The 13,608-nt window shown below is 47.9% G+C and overlaps 1 protein-coding gene across 19 annotated transcripts in view; it reads left to right on the top strand.

Moving 5' to 3' along the window:
- Nucleotides 1-847: 847 nt before the first annotated feature.
- The window catches only part of CLASP1 (cytoplasmic linker associated protein 1), a 159,028-nt gene continuing 146,267 nt past the window's right edge, over nucleotides 848-13,608 (top strand). For all 19 annotated transcript variants that reach the window (XM_063429222.1, XM_063429218.1, XM_063429224.1 and 16 more), the window contains exons 1-2: nucleotides 848-943; nucleotides 10,616-11,087. In XM_063429222.1, the coding sequence (XP_063285292.1) occupies nucleotides 10,893-11,087 (195 nt within the window). In that variant the 5' untranslated portion in view covers nucleotides 848-943; nucleotides 10,616-10,892. The remainder of the gene's footprint in view (nucleotides 944-10,615; nucleotides 11,088-13,608) is intronic.

Below are 13,608 nucleotides of genomic sequence, written 5' to 3'. Positions count from 1 at the left end.
ATTATAATAGGGGCACATGGCCAGGCTGGCACTGGGTTTATTATTATAATAGGGGCACATGGCTAGGCTGGCACTGGGTTTATTATTATAATATGGGTACATGGCTAGGCTGGCACTGGGTTTATTATTATAATAGGGGTACAGGGCTAGGCTGGCACTGGGTTTATTATTATAATAGGGGTACAGGGCTAGGCTGGCACTGTTTTTTTTTTATTATAATAGGGGTACAGGGCTAGGCTGGCACTGGGTTTATTATTATAATAGGGATACATGGCTAGGCTGGCACTGGGTTTATTATTATAATAGGGGTACAGGGCTAGGCTGGCACTGGGTTTATTATTATAATAGGGGTACATGGCCAGGCTGGCACTGGGTGTATTATTATAATAGGGGCACATGGCCAGGCTGGCACTGGGTTTATTATTATAATAGGGGCACATGGCTAGGCTGGCACTGGGTTTATTATTATAATATGGGTACATGGCTAGGCTGGCACTGGGTTTATTATTATAATAGGGGTACAGGGCTAGGCTGGCACTGGGTTTGGTATAATTCTCTTTGTTTTAGAGCCCAGTGTGTGTGAATGAGCTCTATGAAGGTGCTAATCCTGTGATATCTGACTATAAATGCACATTATGTGATTTATATGTAATTTCACAGATGTCAGTTTGGTTGTTTCTTTGTTTCTCTGATGACGTCAGGAAACATTTTGCCCTCATCAAACATGGCGGCCGCGGTTTGTTCCGCCCCTCGCAATATGGCGCAGGTTGCCGTGGTGACCGCCCAGTCTAGCTCCCCCTGTTTCTCTATGGTGGGGGTGTCCGCGCATGCGCACTGGAGGCTCCATTCAGCAGTGAGCAGCCGGGGCGGGGAGACGGGCGGCCGGACGGGCTGGCAGCGATGCGGCGGGGCTAAGAGCGGGGAGACACGGCCAGTCAGCCAGGTAACCGGGGCAAAGCCTGCGGGTCCTCCCTGCCCGGGGCAATCGGAGGGAGGGGCTGTCAGGGCGGCGGCGGGGGGCTGGGCAGGACCCTCTGCTTGGAGGAGGGGGGGGGGTCACAGGGAGTCTGCCAGGCCTTCACTGTATGGGGGCAATGCCTACTGTGCCAGGCCTTCACTGTATGGGGGCAATGCCTACTGTGCCAGGCCTTCACTGTATGGGGGGCAATGCCTACTGTGCCAGGCCTTCACTGTATGGGGGGCAATGCCTACTGTGCCAGGCCTTCACTGTATCGGGGGCAATGCCTACTGTGCCAGGCCTTCACTGTATCGGGGGCAATGCCTACTGTGCCAGGCCTTCACTGTATGGGGGCAATGCCTACTGTGCCAGGCCTTCACTGTATGGGGGCAATGCCTACTGTGCCAGGCCTTCACTGTATGGGGGGCAATGCCTACTGTGCCAGGCCTTCACTGTATGGGGGGCAATGCCTACTGTGCCAGGCCTTCACTGTATCGGGGGCAATGCCTACTGTGCCAGGCCTTCACTGTATCGGGGGCAATGCCTACTGTGCCAGGCCTTCACTGTATCGGGGGCAATGCCTACTGTGCCAGGCCTTCACTGTATCGGGGCAATGCCTACTGTGCCAGGCCTTCACTGTATGGGGGGCAATGCCTACTATGCCAGGCCTTCACTGTATGGGGGGCAATGCCTACTGTGCCAGGCCTTCAATGTATGGGGGCAATGCCTACTGTGCCAGGCCTTCACTGTATGGGGGCAATGGCTACTGTGCCAGGCCTTCACTGTATGGGGCAGTGCCTCCTGTGCCAGGCCTTCACTGTATGGGGGCAATGCCTACTGTGCCAGGCCTTCACTGTATGGGGCAGTGCCTACTGTGCCAGGCCTTCACTGTATAGGGGGCAGTGCCTACTGTGCCAGGCCTTCACTGTATGGGGCAGTGCCTACTGTGCCAGGCCCTCACTGTATGAGGGGCAATGCCTACTGTGCCAGGCCTTCACTGTATGAGGGGCAATGCCTACTGTGCCAGGCCTTCACTGTATGAGGGGCAATGCCTACTGTGCCAGGCCTTCACTGTATGGGGGCAGTGCCTACTGTGCCAGACCTTCACTGTATGGGGGGCAGTGCCTACTGTGCCAGGCCTTCACTGTATGGGGCAATGCCTACTGTGCCAGGCCTTCACTGTATGGGTGGGCAATGCCTACTGTGCCAGGCCATCACTGTATGGGGCAATGCCTACTGTGCTAGGCCTTCACTGTATGGGGCAGTGCCTACTGTGCCAGGCCTTCACTGTATGGGGCAGTGCCTACTGTGCCATGCCTTCACTGTATGGGGGCAGTGCCTACTGTGCCAGGCCTTCACTGTATGGGGGGCAGTGCCTACTGTGCCAGGCCTTCACTGTATGGGGGCAATGCCTACTGTGCCAGGCCTTCACTGTTTTGGGGGGCAATGCCTACTGTGCCAGGCCTTCACTGTTTTGGGGGGCAATGCCTACTGTGCCAGGCCTTCACTGTATGGGGGGGCAGTGCCTACTGTGCCAGGCCTTCACTGTATGGGGGGGCAGTGCCTACTGTGCCAGGCCTTCACTGTATGGGGGGCAGTGCCTACTGTGCCAGGCCTTCACTGTATGGGGGGCAGTGCCTACTGTGCCAGGCCTTCACTGTATGGGGCAATGCCTACTGTGCCAGGCCTTCACTGTATGGACGGGCAATGCCTACTCTGCCAGGCCTTCACTGTATGGGGCAATGCCTACTGTGCCAGGCCCTCACTGTATGGGGCAATGCCTACTGTGCCAGGCCCTCACTGTATGGGGCAATGCCTACTGTGCCAGGCCTTCACTGTATGGGGGCAATGCCTACTGTGCCAGGCCTTCACTGTATGGGGCAATGCCTACTGTGCCAGGCCTTCACTGTATGGGGCAATGCCTACTGTGCCAGGCCTTCACTGTATGGGGCAATGCCTACTGTGCCAGGCCTTCTCTGTATGGGGGCAATGCCTACTTTGCCAGGCCTTCACTGGATGGGGCAACGCCTACTGTGCCAGGCCCTCACTGTATGAGGGGCAACGCCTACTGTGCCAGGCCCTCACTGTATGAGGGGCAATGCCTACTGTGCCAGGCCTTCACTGTATGGGGCAATGCCTACTGTGCCAGGCCTTCACTGTATGGGGCAATGCCTACTGTGCCAGGCCTTTACTGTATGAGGGGCACTGCCTACTGTGCCAGGCCTTCACTGTATGAGGGGCAATGCCTACTGTGCCAGGCCTTCGCTGTATGGGGGCAGTGCCTAATGTGCCAGGCCTTCGCTGTATGGGGGCAATGCCTACTGTGCCAGGCCCTCCCTGTATGAGGGGCAATGCCTACTGTGCCAGGCCTTCACTGTATGGGGGCAGTGCCTACTGTGCCAGGCCTTCACTGTATGGGGCAGTGCCTACTGTGCCAGACCTTCACTGTATGGGGCAGTGCCTACTGTGCCAGACCTTCACTGTATGGGGCAGTGCCTACTGTGCCAGGCCTTCACTGTATGGGGCAATGCCTACTGTGCCAGGCCTTCACTGTATGGGGGCAATGCCTACTGTGCCAGGCCTTCACTGTATGGGGGCAATGCCTACTGTGCCAGGCCTTCACTGTATGGTGGGCAATGCCTACTGTGCCAAGCCTTCACTGTATGGTGGGCAATGCCTACTGTGCCAGGCCTTCACTGTATGGGGGCAGTGCCTACTGTGCCAGGCCTTCACTGTATGGGGGGCAGTGCCTCCTGTGCCAGGCCTTCACTGTATGTGGGCAATGCCTCCTGTGCCAGGCCTTCACTGTATGGGGGCAATGCCTCCTGTGCCAGGCCTTCACTGTATGGGGGCAATGCCTCCTGTGCCAGGCCTTCACTGTATGGGGCAATGCCTACTGTGCCAGGCCTTTACTGTATGGGGGCAATGCCTACTGTGCCAGGCCTTTACTGTATGGGACAATGCCTACTGTGCCAGGCCTTCACTGTATGGGGGGCAATGCCTACTGTGCCAGGCCTTTACTCTATGGGGAAGTGCCTACTGTGCCAGGCCTTCACTGGATGGGGCAGTGCCTACTGTGCCAGGCCTTCACTCTATGGGGCAGTGCCTACTGTGCCAGGCCTTCACTGTATGAGGGCAGTGCCTACTGTGCCAGGCCTTCACTGTATGGGGGCAGTGCCTACTGTGCCAGGCCTTCACTGTATGGGGGCAGTGCCTACTGTGCCAGGCCTTCACTGTATGGGGCAGTGCCTACTGTGCCAGGCCTTCACTGTATGGGGCAGTGCCTACTGTGCCAGGCCTTCACTGTATGGGGCAGTGCCTACTGTGCCAGGCTTTCACTGTATGGGCGGGCAATGCCTACTGTGGCAGGCCTTCGCTGTATGGGCGGGCAATGCCTACTGTGGCAGGCCTTCACTGTATGGGGGCAATGCCTACTGTGCCAGGCCTTCACTGTATGAGGGCCGTGCCTACTGTGCCAGGCCTTCACTGTATGGGGCAGTGCCTACTGTGCCAGGCCTTCACTGTATGGGGGGCAGTGCCTCCTGTGCCAGGCCTTCACTGTATGGGGGCAATGCCTACTGTGCCAGGCCTTCACTCTATGGGGGCAGTGCCTACTGTGCCAGACCTTCACTGTATGGGGGCAGTGCCTACTGTGCCAGGCCTTCACTGTATGGGGCAATGCCTACTGTGCCAGGCCTTCACTGTATGGGGGCAATGCCTACTGTGCCAGGCCTTCACTGTATGGGGGCAATGCCTACTGTGCCAGGCCTTCACTGTATGGGGGGCAGTGCCTACTGTGCCAGGCCTTCACTGTATGGGCGGGCAATGCCTACTGTGCCAGGCCTTCACTGTATGGGCGGGCAATGCCTACTGTGGCAGGCCTTCACTGTATGGGGGCAATACCTACTGTGCCAGGCCTTCACTGTATGAGGGCCGTGCCTACTGTGCCAGGCCTTCACTGTATGGGGCAGTGCCTACTGTGCCAGGCCTTCACTGTATGGGGGGCAGTGCCTCCTGTGCCAGGCCTTCACTGTATGGGGGCAATGCCTACTGTGCCAGGCCTTCACTCTATGGGGGCAGTGCCTAATGTGCCAAACCTTCACTGTATGGGGGCAGTGCCTACTGTGCCAGGCCTTCACTGTATGGGGCAATGCCTACTGTGCCAGGCCTTCACTGTATGGGGGCAATGCCTACTGTGCCAGGCCTTCACTGTATGGGGGGCAGTGCCTACTGTGCTAGGCCTTCACTGTATGGGGGGCAGTGCCTACTGTGCCAGGCCTTCACTGTATGGGGGGCAGTGCCTACTGTGCCAGGCCTTCACTGTATGGGGGGCAGTGCCTACTACTTGTGAGCAGTTTACAGAATGGGCATAATAAACTTTGCTATGCCTATTGGTGGTTTCTCCTGTGTACTCAAACAGCTCTGTCTGGTCTATGGGCACTACTAGTTTTAACAAGCCTTTTGGCAGTGTCTCATGTCCACCTAATGGGCAATTACAGCTTAGCCAGCTTTGCAGGCAGTGTTTCCTTTGTACCTAATGTGCATTACCAGCTCTGCCATGGTTATGGGCAGTGTGTTTTGGACAAGCCTATGGGTATTGTCTCCTGTGCACTGAATGGTCACTGCCAGCTATGTCAGGCCTAAGGGCAGTGTATGCTGTGCAGTGCCATGCCTATGAGCAGTATTTCCTGTCCACTAAATTGGCATTGCTAGCCATGCAAAGCTTATGGGCAATTCTTAATATGCACTGCTAGCCTATGGGCAATGTCTCTTCTGTACTGTCGGCTATACATGACCTCAAGCAGTATCTCATGTAAACTAAATGTGCAACAGTAGCTATACCAAGGCCTATAGGCGGTGACTGTTGTATGCAGAGTGGGCATTACTAACTATAAGTGGAGCAGTGTCTCATGTGAACTGAGTGGGTATTATCAGCCATGTCTGGTAAGGGGCACTGCATTGTTAATACCTGGATAAAAAAAATGTAATTCAGTCTTGGTGTTTTGACAGATGGAGCTCCTGTGCCATTTTAGTGGTAGGTCAAGCTGCAGTTGGCATTGTTTGATGTGTACGGCAGTTGTGTTATGATGTGGTTGTGCAGTCAGTGGCATTATTGCTTGTGTCATGTATTTAATGTCTAAGTGAGTGCTTCAAAAGGAAAAACATTATATTTCAGCTACCATGCAGTTCTACACACACAGGGGCGTACATGTATGTGTGAATGGTACCATTGACAATGCTGCCAATATCCTATGCATACATATACCATATATATCGGAATAAATGTCCTGTAAGATGCAATGTTTGTATTTTACCTGCTCACTGGAAGTTTCCAGGAAGGCCTGCAGACTGATAGGTCACAGTGGGTGCAGGGGAAGATTTATTTTTAGTTATATATTTAGACCCTTGCTTTGGATGTCACTCGAATCCATCTGTCACTTGTTCAAGTGTATTTACACATTGTTTAGGTGTGGATAGTTTACGTTATAAGTGGTGTAAGATATTTAAAAGAGCTTAAAAAGGCAACTCTTCTATAAAGTATACTTTTTAAGTCCCAATAAATGTACAAAGGTTTTGATTTGGTGATCAAAGCAGGGCTTACAGTGGCCTCCTTAATAGCTGGGCTTGGCTGCATTTGAAGTGTCAGTTTTGCAGAGTTTGTTTTTTCACACACATTTCAGTTTTTAATTGATTTGTAAACAGCGTGCATTGGGTGTTAACATTTGTTTCTACAAATATTCAGTCCAGGTTCTCCATAAATCTGGTGTGATCATCTTAATGTGTGAGTAGGTAAATGAGCTGCAAAGTTTGCAAGACAAAGGGTGTGAATGCTATACTTGAACACATTGCCAGCATACACTGGGTTAATAGAAGAAATATAATGCTATCTTGCTGCTGTCTGCCCAGTGCTGTATTGATCAGAAGGGCTGATGTCATGTATCTGATTAAAGCAGGGATTTCTGTAATGGTCCGAGCTGCTGCATCATCCCTTTCCAGACTCTGCAGCTACCCAGGCCTGATTTAATTCACTTTTCATCACACTTTGCTGTGAAAATCTTTTGTGCCGACATGTTTTAACCTTTGTTGTCTGTACCTCAGGATATCCATAGAACAAAGCAATTCCTTCAGAAATGTTTCATTAATTTACACATCAGCATTGATTGAACCTGCTAGCTTTATATTGCTATCAAGGTTTATTCGATAACAATTGCACTGAACTAAAAATCGAATTTCAATGTTCATTCTTAAATAGCCAAGCTATGACAGTAGCCAAGTTAAGATTTTTGCTCGAGTTTTGCAGTTTGGTTTTCAGTTGCCTACCGGTTAATGAATGCCCCCTATTGTGCATACACATGCCAGTCTGTTCGGATAATATTGCTGGGAATATAGAGAGTAAATTCAGGTTTTTGGTTCAGACAGGAGCCAGAGCTTGGTACGTCCTACGCTTATACCTAGCTTTGTCTATATCTCCTGTTTTCGGGTGTGTATATTAATGTTGCAGTCACCTCTCATAGCGGACTGTATATTATAGAATCTGAGAAATCAACACAAACGGCCACCAATATCTACAGTCCCCTGGCTCAGTCTGCACTGCGTTGTACCAGCTGATAATTGCTTTTATGTTGCAGTTATTTATATTTCCAGGCTCTGCATTTATTCACTAAATGGAGTGTGTTATTTAGCAAACCTAAAATATGCTGATTTGGCAAACATTGCACCGTATAATTATGATTATAAAAATTGCAAATGCGTAGTTATAGATGTGTGTTTACACCTATATCAACCTCTGTACCTTCTCAGGAATGCACACATACAGTAACACACAGTGATCTGGCCTTTATGTGGGGGTCAAATTGCACAATTTTACCTTATAGTTTAAGAATTTGTTTCAACCTTGGCTACTTTGTGTGTTTTGCAAATTGGCTTTCCATTCACTGTCTCGTAAGAAATCACTAGACTGTCCGAAGACAAAGCTTTTTAAGTTAGCACTTTAAGAGAGTTAACCCTCTAATAGCCAAAGCAGGAGCTCCCTCTATGATTGGTTCTGATGCAGATAGCTAATAATGAAGCAGTTGCCATGGAAAATGTTGCTGCTGATTGCTCCACTTTTAGAATTTACCGCTTTGTATTGTTAGACAGAATCCGCTCTGTGTGCTTTAAAGCCATGTTTCGCTGATTGAGGAATTCCTTCCTCATGTTTGTCTCTGTCATTACTGTCCCGACAAGCTTTTAAAGAGTGTATCCTGGGGCTGTCTGCGTTCACACACTTAACCTTTTGTGGAAATGTGTAGCTTCCTTGCAGAAATTCACACAGCAAGATTATCATTTTGTAATTTTCTACAATGTTACCGCTTGACACTTTCACCCTTCAGGCTGTTGTCCTGTTCAGCAAGTACCGGTATAATATATTGCCCAGGTTTGTCATAAAGTAGGAAGTCAGGCAGATGTTTGCTTACAGAAAAATTTCATTGCTTGGTGTCAACACACCCTACATTCTGCCCCTGTGAGAAGTGAAATAGACTGAACACTTATATTTATATTATATTTCTCTCCTAAGAAGCCTGCTGCTCATAGTTTCAGCGGTTGTTGGAGAGCTTCATGTAGAAAAGGTCTATTCACCCTCTGTTTCCTATTTAACATCTCAACCTGCGACTCGTGTGTTATACTGCTCTTTTAACCCAGATCAGGGGTGGCCAAAAATGTAGACCCCCCCCCGCTGCCTGCTGTAAATCTTGTTTCCCATGATGCTTTGCTAGCTTTATGTTGTAGTTGAAACAGCTGAGGGTCTAGTTTTTGCCCACCACTGGCCTAAATCTGCTGAGAGGTCTGTTAGATTTGCAGTTAGTTAACAGGGGATCTATCTCTCCTCACTAAAACATATCACATCTAAACGTTTAAAAGAAAACACCATTAAAAATGTATTTGTTTTTTACAGTTTAGTAGATATACCCCAAATGAAAAAGTGTATTCACTTAATTGCAATTTTTCATTGGAGGTACTGTATATCTAAAACTGCTGAAGATCTCTTATCTGCAGCCTTTGCAAGCCCTCCACTTTCTAAGCCCTCCACTTTCTAAGCCTAAGCCCTCCACTTTCTAAGCCCTCCACTTTCTAAGCCCTCCTCTTTCTAAGCCCTCCTCTTTCTAAGCCCTCCTCTTTCTAAGCCCTCCTCTTTCTAAGCCCTCCTCTTTCTAAGCCCTCCTCTTTCTACACCAATCAGAAGCTTCTCATTGAGTCACATGAATCCACATCTCTTATGGCTTTCCAGTGCTTCTCAATGAGTTGTAATACAGCTCATTGAGAAGGAACGAGGGGGCATACACTAGCACAATGTGCTTTCATTACCCCTCTAGAGCAGACAGAAGAGTAAGGCTGTCCCCCAATATAAAAGTACTGATTTATATTAAATCCACACTTTTATCAGACACGTAAACCACTTCCACCAGCTAAAATACTTTATTTATGTAGTGACACTTTAATTTAGGGGACTAGAATATATTTTCCTTGTAAAGTGAAAAATAAAATTAGATATTTAAGAAATAGAACAACCCGTTAATACATTTTAGTTGGCTAATTAATTGTGCAAAAATCTCAGTAGTGACTGTTCTTTAAGTGGTTAGTATCTGCAATTGTATTAATATCATGATGAAGCTGGCTGGTTTCCTTGACTAGTAAGAGACAGAAAGTGGCTTTCCATGTTATTCCCGTGCTAGAATAACTTGTCCTGTATTATTCATTTAGCAGACCTGTGCACTGTCGCTTTAACCCCACTTGGGGAACCGCCATGAAGTTTGTTAGATTACATCATTGTTTTCTTTCTTTGCATCTGATCTCTGAACGATTCTGTAAAGTAGACAGCTTGTCAGAGGGCAAGTGATTTCATTCTCGAGCATTGTTCTGTGTTTGGGCTCAGTTCCATCCGATCTGCCTTTGTTCTCTACGGCTAAATTTGGTTGGTGAGATCCCCCCCATTTGTAGTAAAGACAATGTCCCCCCCAGATACTTTCATCATTCATTTCAATTATATCCGTTGGCTAATCAACGTTACTTCTCTTCTAACAAGGATCATTTTCATGTAAACATGGGAAACATAATCCGTTTGTCATAAGAATATTTCTTTAGAAAAATAATTGAACTCCTATATTCATGCATTTTGAATGTAAATGTGAATATATTGCGTATCCACGTGTCTTTTGTTTCACTCTATACATGCTATGGGAAAATAAATACAACCATACAACTAGAATTTATGAGAAAATCTAAACTTTCTATGTAGGGCCATGTTGTGTTTCCTGATTGCTTTACTGTCCTTTTATATTTTTTAAAGACAGTGCTGGCTAATCTTGAGAACTGCATTTCCCATTGATGCCCCAGACAGGTTTTAAGCTGACTTAGCGTAAAGGGAATTGGAGTTTAAGGAGCTGCTTTTAGTTCAGATCCCTAGTGACCCATTTAGTTTATGGTCGTTTTTCTAAACAGGCCAAAGATTATTACAGGAGGTTTCAGCGAAGCTTTTATTCCAGTATTTTAACTCTTTAAAACATATTCCCCTTAACAGTCAATCTTTTTTTAACACTGGTCCTTTCACATAATAGAGGGGGAGGGTAATGTGTAAATTAAAATGTTGATACTTACTGTACTTTTCTATTTCCTTAGGACTTGCTACAGAACTATGTACCTCTGGATCACTGGCTACTGTTATCTGCGCCTCTCCCCTTGTCGGTGCATATTTAAATCAGACTTTTAATATCCCACCAGCTGCTTCCCAGACACATGGTAGATTGCTGTCATTCTCAACATTGCATCTGCGACGGCCGAGCCTTCTTCAGCTTCCCAAGAGCAGACCACACGGATACAGTGACAGGCACAGCTCGGGTCACAGTGCCCTCTATATTGAGTCCTCTGCTGGTTGGTGCTGGTACACCCATTAGCCATGGAACAAGGAATGGACTACTGGTTAGCACAGATACAACAAAAGGATGTTGGGAAGCGCCTTCAGGTGGGGCCGGACATGATAGATTACCTGTCCGACAGGCAGAAGTCCGCAGACCTTGAATATGACCAGACATTACTTGATAGGATGGTTGACGGACTAGCCACTTCCTGGGTGAATTCTAGCAATTACAAGGTATGAGCCAGACAATCCTGGTACACGTATTGTTCCCCCACTAATATACTAGAAAAATGTTTTAATTCCTATTCACATGGCTTGCTGCAAATTCTAAAAGGAGGCAAGTGTTCAGGAACCCATTGCTTTGTAAACCTGGCAAGACGTATAGTGTGAACGTTTTACCATCCTAAAACATTTTGTGTAGAGCCGTATATTAAGAGCATTTACCACCAATATAAAAGCTTTATCTAAAATACCAAAGCTTCCAGTGTCTCCACAAAATGGAGATGTTGTATGAAGTCTGGTACTTTGGATATAATAAAATGCAGTTTGCCTAGATTTGTTGTAGTGTGCAGCTCTGCTCAGGTCACAATTAGCATCTTTTCATTAAACACCAGGAATGCTGCCAGTTGTGGTGTAATATATATGTTCGTTAATAATGCTGTCTTGCCGTAAGTCGGAATGAAGGCCTGCTTCCATTGATTTGTTTTTACGCACACAGTCCTGATGACATTAAACCAACACATCAGTATCACATGCAGCACCACCTGATCCCCCTTCCTCCTCCCTCCCCCCCCCCCCACAAACACACACACACACACACTCACTCACTTCCTAATTCACTTCTATTTACTTACAGAATCCTGGAAGATTGCTATATGTCATCTATTGCAGTATTTTCTCCAGAAATTGTTCTGTGATTAGCAGTTTATATGAAGCCATGAAAAACATTAACTAGTTTGTCCTATGTAATATTTTTTGGAGAAGTTGAGATTGTGAGTAAAATACATTCATGAAGATTTTGTATTTTATCGTTTGGAAAGCGCCATGCAGTGCTATTAACAGTTTAGCAGGGGTCATGTTGGGCTGAGGCACTCTCTGATTTGGTGAGAGCTCATTGCAGATGCTGCAGAACCTTACAATGTTTTGTTTGTTTTTAGTGTAATATTTCCACCTGCATTTTAGTATATTATCTATGTACACGCAGTGTGCTTTCCAGTGCTAGTGTGAATCTTATATTGAAATGACTCACTAGAACCAGTTTATTCTTTTGCGGTGTGGAGTTAAAGCCTCAGATTAGGAGAGGTATCTTAATTACCTCCCTGGAGTCTGACTCCATTAGAGATGTGATACACCTACACTTTGTGCATTAAAGCACAGAGCGATTATAGGATATTAACTCCTGTTTAACAGGTGGAACACCCTGAATGTGGAGCAATCCATTTTACAGCGTTCTTTGTGGATTTGAGGTTAACTGCATGTATGCCATTTATTGCAGGGCTTGACAAATTTTATTTCAATCTAGGAGCCAGCTAAAGAAAAGTTAGGAACCAGTTTTTTTTTTTTAAACTTAAGCTTTATTTTCAACGACAAAAATACAATTCTTAAAGGGACACTATAGTCATCAAGACCACTACAGCTTAATGTAGTGTTCTGGTGTCTATAGCCTGTCCCTGCAGGCTTTTCATTCGCCTCTCTCAAATTATGTGTTTTAATGCAATTTATGTCCACCCAGCCTACCTTTAGGAAACCTGGAGTAGATCAGCTTTCCCTGGGGTGCAGTGGGCGGCCTGGCCGTGTGTGAGTGGAGGCAAGCGGGAGGCTGGGGGAGAGTTGAGACGGTAGGCCTGCCGTGGGACGAGTGGAGGCGGTAGTCCGCCCGGGGGACGAGTGGAGGCGGTAGTCCGCCCGGGGGACGAGTGGAGGCGGTAGTCCGCCCGGGGGACGAGTGGAGGCGGTAGTCCGCCCGGGGGACGAGTGGAGGCGGTAGTCCGCCCGGGGGACGAGTGGAGGCGGTAGGCCGGCCGGGGGACGAGTGGAGGCGGTAGGCCGGCCGGGGGACGAGTGGAGGCGGTAGGCCGGCCGGGGGACGAGTGGAGGTTGACGAGCGGAATGCCGGCCGGAGGAGAGTTGAGGCGGGAGTCCAACCGGTGGAGTGGCGCTAGGGAGCAGAGCAGGAAGATCACAGCTCCCTCCCTGCCTGGCTACAATACGCTCTCCGACCACCCATCTCGAGGGAATGGGCTCTCAAAATTCCTGGCGCCTATGGTTTGTCGAGCCCTGATTTATTGTACACTGACATTGTCATGAATACCGATCTCTCCGTGATTAAAGCTTACCTTACATGGTACGAATGCTTTGCTTTAAACAACATAAGATACAATTTATTCTCTACATTGTTCTGGCAGAATTGCTTGCAAATGTTTAACAGTAAATATGAATAAAAATATGATCCATCACTTAGTAAAGTGGATCTTTCACTTTCTGGGGTCTTTGCAAATGTTGCTCGCACTGCGGTGGCCGCGGGGTGCAGGGAAAGGTGAGGTTTACTTATGACTGTGTTCAGTTGCTGATGCAGTTGCTGATGCAGTGACAAAGAAGCAAATGTGTCAAAATCAAGGGGGGTTGTAAGTGTTCCCAAGCAGGGTAGGTTATTTATTAGGGGGTTGTGAGGTGTGGGTATGGATTGGTGTACAAGCAGCTAAATAAATTAGTTCTATTGATTTGTCTTTTAGATAAATGGATATTTATAGCTTAC

The sequence above is a fragment of the Pelobates fuscus genome, chromosome 8 (assembly GCF_036172605.1).
Source record: "Pelobates fuscus isolate aPelFus1 chromosome 8, aPelFus1.pri, whole genome shotgun sequence".
In the NCBI taxonomy this organism is placed as follows: Eukaryota; Metazoa; Chordata; class Amphibia; order Anura; family Pelobatidae; genus Pelobates; species Pelobates fuscus.
Note: the sequence above shows the minus strand (reverse complement) of the source record. Positions and strands in the feature narration are given on the sequence as shown.